This window comes from Camponotus vicinus, unplaced genomic scaffold, assembly GCF_025532165.1.
Source record: "Camponotus vicinus isolate PSW18456_S1 unplaced genomic scaffold, iyCamVici1.0 SCAF_6, whole genome shotgun sequence".
NCBI lineage: Eukaryota > Metazoa > Arthropoda > Insecta > Hymenoptera > Formicidae > Camponotus > Camponotus vicinus.
In genome coordinates this window covers 4195882-4209295 of record NW_028141978.1, presented here as the reverse complement: position 1 = coordinate 4209295, position 13414 = coordinate 4195882, and the positions used below count along the sequence as shown (strand labels likewise).

The 13414-nt window shown below is 25.6% G+C and overlaps 1 protein-coding gene and 1 pseudogene across 2 annotated transcripts; both read left to right on the top strand.

Moving 5' to 3' along the window:
* The first annotated feature begins 1480 nt into the window (after positions 1–1480).
* Positions 1481–6219, top strand: LOC145973182 (uncharacterized; annotated as a pseudogene). Its single transcript, XR_014439384.1, has 8 exons — positions 1481–1501; positions 2065–2171; positions 3095–3311; positions 3547–4022; positions 4655–4860; positions 5045–5255; positions 5448–5677; positions 6043–6219. The product of XR_014439384.1 is annotated as an uncharacterized LOC145973182 (transcript).
* Positions 6220–9402: 3183 nt separating this feature from the next.
* On the top strand, positions 9403–13280 carry LOC145972890 (uncharacterized). Its single transcript, XM_083101922.1, is given in 8 exon segments — positions 9403–9487; positions 9660–9779; positions 10185–10392; positions 10628–11103; positions 11614–11791; positions 11914–12138; positions 12328–12557; positions 13119–13280. Coding segments are annotated over 8 exon segments (1614 nt in total). The 5' UTR covers positions 9403–9472.
* The last annotated feature ends 134 nt before the right edge of the window (positions 13281–13414 follow it).

The following is a 13414-nucleotide window of genomic DNA, read 5'->3' as shown; positions in this document are numbered from 1 at the left end:
ACACACGCATATTTAAAATTTTTGAGAATGTGTACGCACACACACACACACACACACACTGATTGTTACAGTCATCGCGTATAGCAATCAGCTGATCGCGGCGAGCGCCACACGTAATCGCCTATATCGCGCCATCCCTGCCTACCTCTTGTATTCGTTCCGTAAGTAGTTAACTATTTTCCTTTATAGTTTAAAAACTAAGCTCCGGGCAAAATTTTGCAAGAGGAAAAATCGTCTTAGAATTCATTTAAGAATTTGATATTTTAAAGACAAACGTTTGTTCAGAATCACCCTGTACACATAACACAATAGAAAAGGCAGGAAGGGACTAAAAACCGTTACCTGATGAAAACAGGTACCTATACAAGTTACGGTTGGAGCAGTAGCGAAGTTGACAATGAGTTTAAAAATTATGTACCGAATATTTTTCGTATTAAATTATAATTAATTAATAAGTGGCGTAATTATTTAATATATTTTTTTGGTTAATATCGAGTAGAATATATAGAATTGTAAGGTTTTATGAAATTGAATATAAATTAACGACATATCGTAAATAAATTAAATTGCCTTTCGTAATGGAAAATAAAAACAAAAAAATAAAATTATTTATTAAATTTACTTCATTTTAAAAAAATATTGCAGGTTTCGCGTAAAAAAAAATAACACACAGTAATTAAAAAAAGTAATTAAAAATAATTATTAAAAAAAATATTATATATATATATATATATATATATATATATATATATATATATATATTTGAAGTGTAAAGGATTAAGCTTCACTAGTTTTTATTTACACAATTCAATATCAATTTATTTCTTTAATTAGTCGTATACTGAAGACTAATTAGTTGTACGTGAAAACCTCTGTGTTATTAGTAATGTAAGCACATTAAAATGGCCTCGATATATCATGATTGCGCGTATTTTCAATGTTCTATCATCCACGACTTTATTCAAAATGTCATATCTCATGACATACGATGTACTATCTCAAGTAAGCAGGTAATAAAAAATTGTTCCTCTACTTGTCATGGTTACGTCTATTATTTTTGCTCAATATGTATATTTTTTTAATAATCTTATCTCTTTGCATATGAAGATAAAGTCTTTTATTGCTTGCTTGAGATGGTACATATGTCATGAGATATGACATTTCAAATAAAGCCGTGGAGAACATTGAGAATACACGCAGTCACAATATATTGATGCAAAACCTTTTTAATGTTAGCATCACAGCATAACGGAGAACTTTTCACGACTATTTCATCAATATACGACTAATTAAAGAAACAAATTGATATTCTATTGTGTAAATAAAAACTAATGAAGCTTAATCCTTTATATTTAAAAAAAATATATGTATTTATATTTTATTAAATATTTTAGTATATAAAAAAGGAGCTGTTACATCGCCGTTTAATTGTATTTAATATTTTATATTTAAAATTTAAAACTCCAATATCTCCAGTGAAATGATTACGAATGATTCAAGGGTAAGTAGGGACGACTTAAGGGTAAGAATACAAAAACAATCATGCATTTATTATGATTAATATTTTTGCATAATTATGATACATATTTATATGATTATGCATATATTATGATTAATATTTTTACAAACTCTTTTTGTCATACGTGTCTGTTGTGACGCAGACATCAGGCGCAGAGCGTGCACGCACACACATAGGCACGCATGCACATATATATAATAGAAAGGATTTGGAATCATTACATATTGTAGAAGTGGAACACATTATATATAAATATTTTTTTTCAAACATTTATATATTAATTTAATCTATGTATTTAAAAACAGACGTTTTTAAACTTCAATACCATCTACTTCAAATTATGTTTCATACTTTTGATTTTTGGACTTTTTGCCCGAGGAAATTTTTGATCAGCATCACCTAAACTACAATATTTTTATTTAAATTTCAGTTAATTCGACCGAAAACACTTTTTTCATATAAAATGTGCGGGGCTCTTTGCTATAAAGACATGTAAAGATTTATACTGTTTTTTTTTTAATATCAGCTTTATCTATTATTTTTAGACTTTTACTGTAGAAAATAACGTTTACAAAAGGGAGAAATAATGCCATATAACTGCAAGAGTATTGGAGAAATGATGTGGAATAAAATTAAAAGTCATGAAGATAAAATCGTACACGTAAGACAATCATATATGTTGTCAATATCGAATGTTTCAGGAAAAATCAATTTTTATAGTTAAGTGGCTAAATAAAAAAATAATCCAGCAAAAATATAAAGTAAAACAGACAAAATGTTTTTAAAAATTGTGTTATAGTATAATACACTTGGTAGATATAAATAATTATGATAATAGTGAGATCTACTATATCAATTTTTTATCAATAATTCAATGTTTATAGATATTATTACCATAGATTTATATTGTGTAATAGTATATATTGTGTATCTTACTCTAAAGTATGCTCTCCTAAACAATTAATTTTTACTTTGACATATATTATTTTGTTAATTTTGATCATTACAGAAAATTACGCCACACAAAAGATTCAATAGAGATTTAAAAATTTTATTTATATATATATTTATATATAATCAAACTTTTTTGAAAATAATACTTATGTTTTGTTGTTTTTGCACTTAGCTTTTATTTTTTAATTTGATACTTGTATTTAATTTATATTGTATTATTTATCATTTTACGCACCATTATTTGTATTATTAAATTTGATTAAATTTGTTAGTTTTAAACTTGTTAGTATAATTGTAACTTTGGTTTTATAGGATTTTTACATTTTTTATTTAACTTTACTATTATCGATAAAACATTATACATATGTGTATCTATGTTTGAGATTCTGTAATATGTTTACAGAACATATAAACTCACAAGTATCAAAATAGTTAATAATAAATATTAGTTTATTTTTTTAATATTATTGAATATTATAGTTATATAATTTACATATCAATTTTATAACAAGTAAACATTTTTGAGAAATTGAAATACGTTTAATGTCATTTTAATTAAATGATTAAATAATTTAATATAAAATGCACATTTGGTGATTTAAAGACACTTTGTACAAAAACAATACTGTCATAGTTGGATGCACTGAACAAGTAGTTACATATGCGGAATTACAAGACAAAGTCATAAGATGTGCGTTGTGGCTACAAGAACAAGGAATCGAATCTAAGGATGTTGTCACTGTATGCACAAGTAATCATTTTAATACCTTCGTGCCCTGCTTGGCAGCAATTTATGTCAACGCAATCTTTAATCCGTGGAACGAAAACATGGACTTACGTGAGTTCTGCTGCGATAAAAATTAAAAATAAACGTTGTTACATTATATTCGATTAATAATCAGAGAATTCCAATGGCAGCGAATATAAGTGTCTATCTTGAATTAATTAGATTTGATCTTATTTATCATTCAGTTGTATAATAATATCTATGTTATATGTATTATTTATTTTACTCAATGTTTTTTTATTTTATGTAACTTTCCTTAATTGTGCATTTTTTTTTGTTATATTAGGAAACACATTGCATGTCATGCAGCTTACTACTCCGAAAGTAATATTCTGCAGCGAGAAATCCATAAACGTTATCTTGAGCGCGATAAAAGAGAGCAATTGCAATCCTACTACTGTAATTTTCGGCGACCATTTCAATGCAATTTCGTTTTCTGATATTTTGAGCATGTACAGTGATGATAAAGTGGCGATTTTTCAATATGTCGAGTGCAACGACATGAGAAAGACAATGTGTATCATGCATTCGTCAGGCACTACGGGGATGCCGAAGGGCATTGAATTATCCAATTACTGTTTGTTGCGTATCAGCGAGGATAAAAATATATATTTGATCGATGCAGTAGCGATTTGGTTTTCATCACTATATTGGATAACCAGGGTAATGATGAATTTGATGGCGATTGCGCAAGGTGCCAAAATAATCCTTTATCCGAAATTCGACGAAGAAGCGATATGCCCATTAATCGAAAAATATAAGGTAAAAGTCGTGAAGATGAGATTACATTAACGCTGTTTACAATAAGATTGAATTTTCATTTAATGTAAAAGATGAACAATTCTTTATATAAAGGATAAAAAACTTTTTTTATGCATAAATACGCGCGAATAATTTTAAATTTGTTTCCCTGTAAAACAAAAAAAAATGATAATTGAGATATATCAGCATGACTAGAGGTTTTGTTAAAGAATGTTTTCTAAATAATAATAATGATATTATTCTTATTAGAGAGAACTTCTTAATAAAATAATGTATTTTTTATTTAAGCAAAAAATTTAATGTTTTCAATATTGTATAAATTTATTTAAATTTATTTATCTCTCCTAGGAAAATATTTGCTATATTATCATATTTCCTGTTAAAACTTTACATCATCTGAAAACTTACATTCATGGAAAATATTTATTATAATGATTAATTATTACTAAAATATTACATTATAATAATTTAAATAAACTCAAGTTACAATATCAGAAAAATATCATATCATTTTTTATGTGACCATTGTTAATATTGCTTATTAAATGATTTAATGAATATATGCATTTTATATTTTTGCATATATGATAATAATATTATGCAAAACATAAATCTTCTTTTCCTTGTTTTAGATAACTATGGCTTTTCTAAATACGAATATAATCAGCCAATTTCTCAGACTGGGTCATATAAAAAAATTTTCATTATCAATCATTTCAATTATCAATCTTAAAAGTCATACTCTTCGGTAGTGCTGTAATTAAATCGAAAGTGTATGAAGAGATAAGATGTATTTTACCACATGTCCAAATATTACAAGCTTTTGGTAAAAAATATAGTTATTCTAATATAACAAGCTATTATAAATATAAAACAATATATACATAATAATATATATATGATATTATATAATAATATATGTATATATAATAAAACACACACACATAGCAAAAATAAGACAAAATATCTAACAACAGAATATGTAGTGAAAATTATCCATCTCTCATTCCTAAGAATGACAGAATGCGGATTCTGCACAGTGCAAGATTCGAATCATAAGAATGGTTCTTGTGGAACAGTAGTCCAAAATGTACAATTAAAAATCGTGGATGTAGAAAACGGAAAAGCTCTTTCCAAATAACTTGGGAGAATTGTGGATAAAAACGCCGACTTTAATGAATGGTTATTACAAAAATCCGGAAGATACAAAAAGTACCATTAAGGATAAGGAAGGTAAAAAATTATATTAAATTCTTATATTAGTGTACTTTCTCTTCTTCCTAAGTGACTTTGATTTTCACATATATTATCAAAGTTATGATTCTGAGTAATTTCAAACAAAAAGTAATCTAATAAAATATCTAATAATAATATAATGTAATAATAATGTAATATATCATAAAAATAAGTTCATATTTTTTTCAGGATGGCTGCATTCGGGTGACATTGGTTATTTCGATGAAGATAGAGAACTTTTTATTATAGACAGAATAAAGGATCTTATAAAATACAGAGGATATCAAATTTCACTTGGAGAAATCGAGAGTCTTTTAATGTCACATCCAGCAGTACTGGAAGTTGCAGTAATAGGGGTGCCTCATGCAACAAACGATGAACATCCTATTACTTTCGTCACTAAGATATTGGGAGCCGAGGTAAAATCTTATTACAGACATGATAAGGATACAAAGCGCGATATTTATATTTATATTTATATTTATAAAATATAAATTTTTTAATTCATTATTTATCAATTGTATCGAAATTTTAAGAATGTTGCGTGAAACTAAAAATTTTTATGACAAAATTTTTTAAATATTCCTATCAAGATTATTCGGTTCTTTGAACCGTTATTGAACTTGTAAATTTCTATTTCCTTTTTTTAATAATAAATTGCAGATTATAATTTAAACATTAATTGCATACATGTGCTATGATAATTACGTTCAGATTATTTTCTAATGCAAAGTATAAAATGTTTTATCAAATATACTACAATGATCAAATTGTGTATGTGTAGGTGACAGAATAAGAATTAATAGACTTAGTGGCAAATAACATGATGGATCAATACAAACTTCGTGCTGGAGTGATATTTCTGAATGCTTTTCCACGTACAAATTCAGGAAAAATTGCGAGGAAAGAATTAAAAGTTATGGCTAAGAAATTAATTCCAGAGCAAAAGGATAAATTATAATTATATTTTTTATAATTATTATAATATTGAATTATAATTTAATTTTTTCCATATAACTGTGGGCATATATAAAACTTAAACATATATTGTTAGAAATTTCTTTCAAGTTATTAATAAATCATACACATTTAAAGACAATGGAAAATGGAATGTATATATGTATATATAAATATATACACATAAATAAAATTAATAAAATCTACATATGCACGTCTATTTTCAAATCTCTTTCCTTTATGTATCTTTTTTATAATATAAATGTATATCTCTTCTATATGAAATGATAATTATAATGATCAGTTTTATTATAGAGAAATATATATATATATATGTTATGCCATTGATTCTTATTTTCATTCAAATTTAAAATAAAAGCGTTCTTATAATTCAAATGTAACTTTATTTTAATATTTCAGAGTAATAATGTTGATCATGTTTCATACGAATCGTTATGGTATAAGAAGTATTTTTACAGAAAGACTTAATATATGTTGCATCGCGATGTTAGCAGCTTATATCCGTAACTGTACCATGCATACTACCGATTCTTTCAATTAATTACTATGCTTCTGTAAGTTATACTGGGATACCTGAGATAATTTTGGCGATATACATAATTTAACATATTTCTAGCCATTTCTCTTTGTAACAAAAACACAATGCAAAAATTCCTAGTAAATAATAGTTGCTGTTTTCGAATTATAAATATTATTTGTATATTTCAAAACAAATAAATTTCTGTTTGCAGAAATATTTGTTACTTAAATTAAACTATAAAATTAAAAATCATTTATGTATTGGGAAAAATAATTAGTTAATTAATCTATATATGTTCAAAAACTATATAAAAATCCTAATTTAACTATAATAAATTTTGTTGAAATATATTTGTTGAATATGTATGAATCTTTGTTTCATTAAATTGAAATTCTCTCTGTATCTACAATTAGTATATCTTAAATTCATATTTGATCAAAAATAAATGCATATTAGGCGAAAGTGAAAGTAAAATGAGTAACATAAAATTAAAACATATAAGTAGATAAAAATATATGTATATATTATAAGAACGACCAGAAATGTAAAATTTACTGCTCGCATATGTGTTAAATTAAAATTAAAATTTGAATTGTGTAGACTTCATTGCCGGGGCGTTTGAAATTAAATAAAATGAATCCGTTATATATAAACTCGAGTTAGAAATTTTATTTATCTGTTTTGATAATTCCTCATATATTTTGCGAATCTTTATTAATTCTTTTGTAATATTGCATAAATAAATAATAAAAAAATAAGATAAGATAGCAAAAATGAAAAGAAGGAGTAGAGATATAGTAGAAAGGCAAAAAATTAAGAAAGGAATTCTGCGGACCTATTAATAATTTTTAATAACTAAATGTGTATTCTTTTACACTGCATTTAAGCACAGTGTATTAAATAAAAAATTGATAGCATTCGATCGATTTGCATTTCGATTTCGTTGAAAAATTAGTTTCCATTTTTTTTATACGTTCTGCTTTATCATATGATGGGCATTAACCATAAGTTTTATAAGCAAAAAAGAGAATATGATGAGAATATGAATATTTTTCTGGTAATGTAAAAAATTATATATTATTATTATTATTATTATTATTTTATTATTATTTATTATTTTTTTTTATTATTATTATTTTTATTATTATTTAGTCCACCGAGAGATCGCAGGAAAACTAATTCTAAAAAATAACTATTTCACATGATTTTAAAGTTTTTGTGCATAATTATGTACATAGGGTCTGAATGGGTTAAGGAAATCACAAAAAATTAATGAAATATAATCAAGCAATTATTGAATATGTCATATTGAAGTATATGTTAATATCATATTCAAAAAATTACATAATTATAACAAATAAATAATAATGAATAATAAAATAATATGTAATAAATCTTTTATTAAAAATAATTTATGGGCAATGAAATTTAATTAAAATCATAAAATGCTGGAAAAATTATTACGCTATCCGAATCGTTATGTGAAATATGTAGTTTAGGCAAATACGTTTATTGTTTGACAGAATAGAATGTTAGAATGAGCAGCAATTTCTTTCTAATTAGTTTTTAACTTCTTGCGTTTTACAAAAAAAATATCTTACATATGTACATTTATATTACTTCAATTTCTTCTCTCCTGTTTGAGTTTATTCTTGTTTGATGTTTATTCAAATCTTATCTTCTTATCTTCTTATCTTCTTAATAATACAATACAATCATATTTTCTCTCTTACAATAAAAGCATACAATAAAAGTAGGGGTGATATATTTCTACTGCATGATATAGTAACTTTATGGAATAATATCCTCCAGTACGTTGATAATAGGACATCGTTAGTATTCACTATAGTGATCATTACATAATATTGTACCAGTGAGTATAATTTTTAGCATATTAAATGTATTCATTCGTTACAAAAACGTTCTGCAAGCAGTATACAACTAATTAAAAAAAAAAAAAGAAAAACAAGTCAGCATTGTTGTCGACGTGTAAATAAGAACGAGTGATATTTGGTTTTCTCAAGATGCCTCGATTACTAAGGAATTGTTCAAAACTCTTTGTTTTGGAGAAACTGAAATAAGGAATGAAATAAGGAATCGTGTTAAGAATGGACTGAAATATACAGCTCAGACTTGATAAACGGTTTTTTTAATTTTAATTTAGACGCACGCTTCGATTTAGTACCTATGCAATTTAAATATAATATATTTTTGAATGTTATTAAAGATCGTAAACTTACATTGTATATTTAATATCTTAACAATAAAATATGCATTTTTTTAATTTGTATGATTATGTACAACTATTCTAAAAATTATGAATTTTAATTCGTTAGTTTTATAATTTTATTAAAAAAATTATTATCATAATATAAAATATGCGACAGTGTCTCAACACTATACTTTCTATGGACTAATTTTAAAATCGTAAAAATACTTCAAATTATGCTTTTTACCAATTATATCCCAATCACTCTTGATTTAACTTTAAGCTATGCAATACTCATTTAAAAGAAGATTCTTTTTATTTTAATGAAAATGTATATTATATCCACTTCACTAATTTAATTTTCGTTTAATTAATTGAGACGACCAAAATAAAATTTATTTAGTGCAATTATTTAGGGTGCAGTGCTATTAATTAATCGCTAAATCGATTTTTAATTGAATTCAATGTTTCATACCTAAGATCTAAAATTCAAATATTTCCGGCGAAATGGATGATTCAAAGGTAAATGCAAAAACAAATATAATCTTATATAATCTTATATAATATTTAAATAACAAACTACTGTCAATATGAAGTGAGATATGCACAGAGCATTAAAGATATGAAATGCAAATTTACTAGGTTTGTAAAAATTTTGTAATTAATTAAAAAAATAGACATCTATTATTTTTAGAATTTTACTGTGGAAAATAATGTTTATAAAGGCAGAATATCGTCTTATACTCCTAACTATAAGAACCTTGGAGAAATAATATGGTCTAAAATTAAGAAAAATGCAGATAAAATTGCACACGTAAGTTAAGCTTTGACGTAACACATGACGTAAATATAGAATAAGTAATTAAAAAGAATTCTTTTTAAGAATATTCTATTTAAGAAACTTAGGAACACAATCTTAAAATAAAAAATATTTCTCAAGAATGTACTGTATTATATAATACAAATTATAAACAATTAAATAATATTAGCCTAAAATTTATTTTTAATATTATTGAATATATATTAATATATTAATATTATTGAATATATATTGAATATAATTGTATGTTAATTTTGTACTTCAACTAAATATTTTCGAGAAACTATACAAGATATTCCAGACGTATTCAATGCCATTTTAATTATGACTAAATAATATATAATGAAACACGCATTTGGTGATTTTAAGACAATTCTTATAATAACAATAATATCATAGTTGGATGCATGTACTGAAAAAGTAGTTACGTATGCAGAGCTACAAGACAAAGTCGTGAGATGCACATTGTGGCTTCAGAATCAAGGAATCAAATCCGGCGATGTTGTTAGCGTGTGCACAAATAATCATCTGAATTCTATCGTGCCTTGCTTGGCGGCAGTTTATGTTAATGCGATCTTTAATCCATGGGATGAAAATATGAATTTGAGTGAGTTTTCTAACGATGAGTTTATAAAATTTTTTAAAAATTATTACATTATATTCGATTAATAAGCAAAGAGTATATAATTTCTATGAAAGCAAATTATTAATTTTATTTATCTTGAATTAATTAAATCTGATCTCATTTATTTAATTGTATAATAATATTTATGTATTATTTATGTGTTTTGGTATTCTTTATTTTAGAAAGTCTTTATTAACTATGTGCTATTTATTATTAGAAACCTCACTGCATGTCATGCGCCTAACTACTCCGAAAGTAATATTCTGCAACGAGAAATCCGTAAATGTTATCTTAAATGCGACAAAAGAAAGCAACTACAACCCCACTGTTGTGATTTTCGGCCATCATCCCGACGCAATCTCATTTTCTGATATTTTGAATATGTATATGGATACAGATGTGGCGAATTTTCGATATATCGAGCCCGATGACATCAAGCAAACGGCATGTATCATGCACTCGTCAGGCACCACGGGGATGCCGAAGGGAGTCGAAATATCCAATTACTCTCTATTACGCATCAGTGAGGATAAAAATATTTATATGACTAATGCGGTGTCATTTTGGTTCTCATCGCTTTATTGATCAAGCGGAATATTAATGAATCTAAAAGCGATCGAGCAGGGTGCCAAAGTTATTCTATATCCGGAATTCGATGAAGAAATGACATGTCGACTGATCGAGAAATATAAGGTAAAAGTTAAGCATAAGATAAGTTAGTGGAAATTTCTTGTAAATGATAATATTAAATTGATAATAATTCCTTATGTGGCAAGATTTATTTCATTTAGAAGATTCTTTTTTTCTCTGAAATCTTAAAAATGAATATATTTTAATCTCTGTCTTTTTATGATTTAAAAATATATAAGTGAACAATAAATGAGACATATCAGAATTAGAATGTTATACTTTTTAATGTTAATATTACATAAACTTATTAAAAGAAGTTTTTAATTGTTGTTCAAACTTATTTATCATCTGGAGATTTGTGTTAGTATATGAAATGTCTATTTCCACAATAAATCACGTATGTGTGTTAATATTTCACAATTTAAGTTACATACAAGAGTTTTTAAAACATTGGAAATATCATCGTTTTTTACGTATTTATATATTTCGATAAATTATGTAACATGTTTTTACATTTTCACGTGATCAGCATATTGCAATACAAATATAATTTTTTTTTATTTTGCTATTCAGGTAACATTGATTCTCTTAAGCACGAGTATGGTTACTCGGTTTCTTAAAGCGGATTACATAAAAAAATATTCCTTATCATCTTTAAAATTTATAATCTGTGGTGGTGCAATATTGAAGTCAAAAACACAGGAAGAAATAAAATGTATTTTACCGCATGTTCAAATATTACAAGGTTACGGTAAGTATCATCTTAATGTAATAAAATATTAAATACAATATCAATATATAAGAAATAAGACAATATAGAATAAATAAGATTTATCGTGTAAATTTGATTATTTATTTTGTATTTCTATATAGGAATGACGGAGTTCGGTAGAATCGCGACACTGCAACTTCCGCATAATCATAAGAACGGGTCTTGCGGAACAGTAACCGAAAATGTGCAAATAAAGGTCGTAGATTCAGAAAACGGAAAAATCCTTGGCCCGAATAATTCAGGAGAATTGTGGATAAAAACGGAGACTTTAATGAATGGTTACTACAAGAATCCTAATGCGACAAAAAGCACCATTGATGAAGAAGGTAAAAAAACTTTTCCTCTTATGCGCACGCATGTTGATAATGTTAATAATATATATAATATGTAATTAAATTGAATTAAACTAATATTATTTATGTACAAACATATTTTTATTTACGTCAATAAATTAAGCAACGTTTCAATTTTATTAAATATGATATATATATAAAAGTAAGTTTGAATTTTTTTAGGATGGTTGCATTCGGGTGACATCGGTTACTTCGACGACGATGGAGAACTCTTTATTATCGATAGGATAAAAGACCTCATAAAATATAGGGGATATCAAATCTCACCTGGAGAAATTGCAGCTGTTTTAATGTCACATCCAGCAGTGCTAGAAGCTGCAGTAATCGGGGTACCTCATGCAATGGATGATGAACACCCTATTGCTTATGTCACTAAATTGCCCGGAGCCAAGGTACAATCATATTGCAATTATAATAAAATCACAGAACAAAATTATATGAAATAATAATTTAATAATCGCAAGTTGAATAATTTTGAAATTCAAATAATTTTTTAAAAATTTACGCACACATATATATAATTTTTAATAAACTTATTTCCAAGATTTTTATTTTTGATTCTTTTGATTCTTCAAATATTTTAGAAATAGACATGTATGTAAATATTTTTTTTCAAAATAATAAATATGTCTCAGATTAACAGATATTTAATATGTATTTAATTTAAATATTATATATGTACAAGATTTATTAAAAATCGTGGTATAAGTAAAATGGAGATGATCATTACGTAAATTAAAATTGGAAATATAACACTTTTTACAAGGCATTATTCATGTTCGATAAAATCAATTTTAAAGATTTTTTGCGCGCACTTGATTTTTATGTGTACCTATTTAATTAACAACGAAAATCGACTTACAATTGCATATGGATTCACTTCCATTTTTCTTGTTTGATTTTTTATATATGTGTACGTTGAGTAGAATATAAAATTTTTATTATATGCGTAGGTGACGGAGCAAGAATTGATAGACCTAGTAGCAAATAACATGACGGATCAATATAAACTTCGTGCCGGAGTGATATTTTTGGATACTTTTCCATATACAGGTTCCGGAAAAATCGCCAAAAAAGAATTGAAAGCAATGGCAAAAAAGCTAGCATTTGAATAAAATAATGAATTATATTTATATTTAATTATTTAACTATTATTATATTTTTAATTAAAAATTGTTATATTCATTAATATAAGTATTACATTAAATTACTAATTTGTATTAGTAATTATAAGATATTAATTTTTATT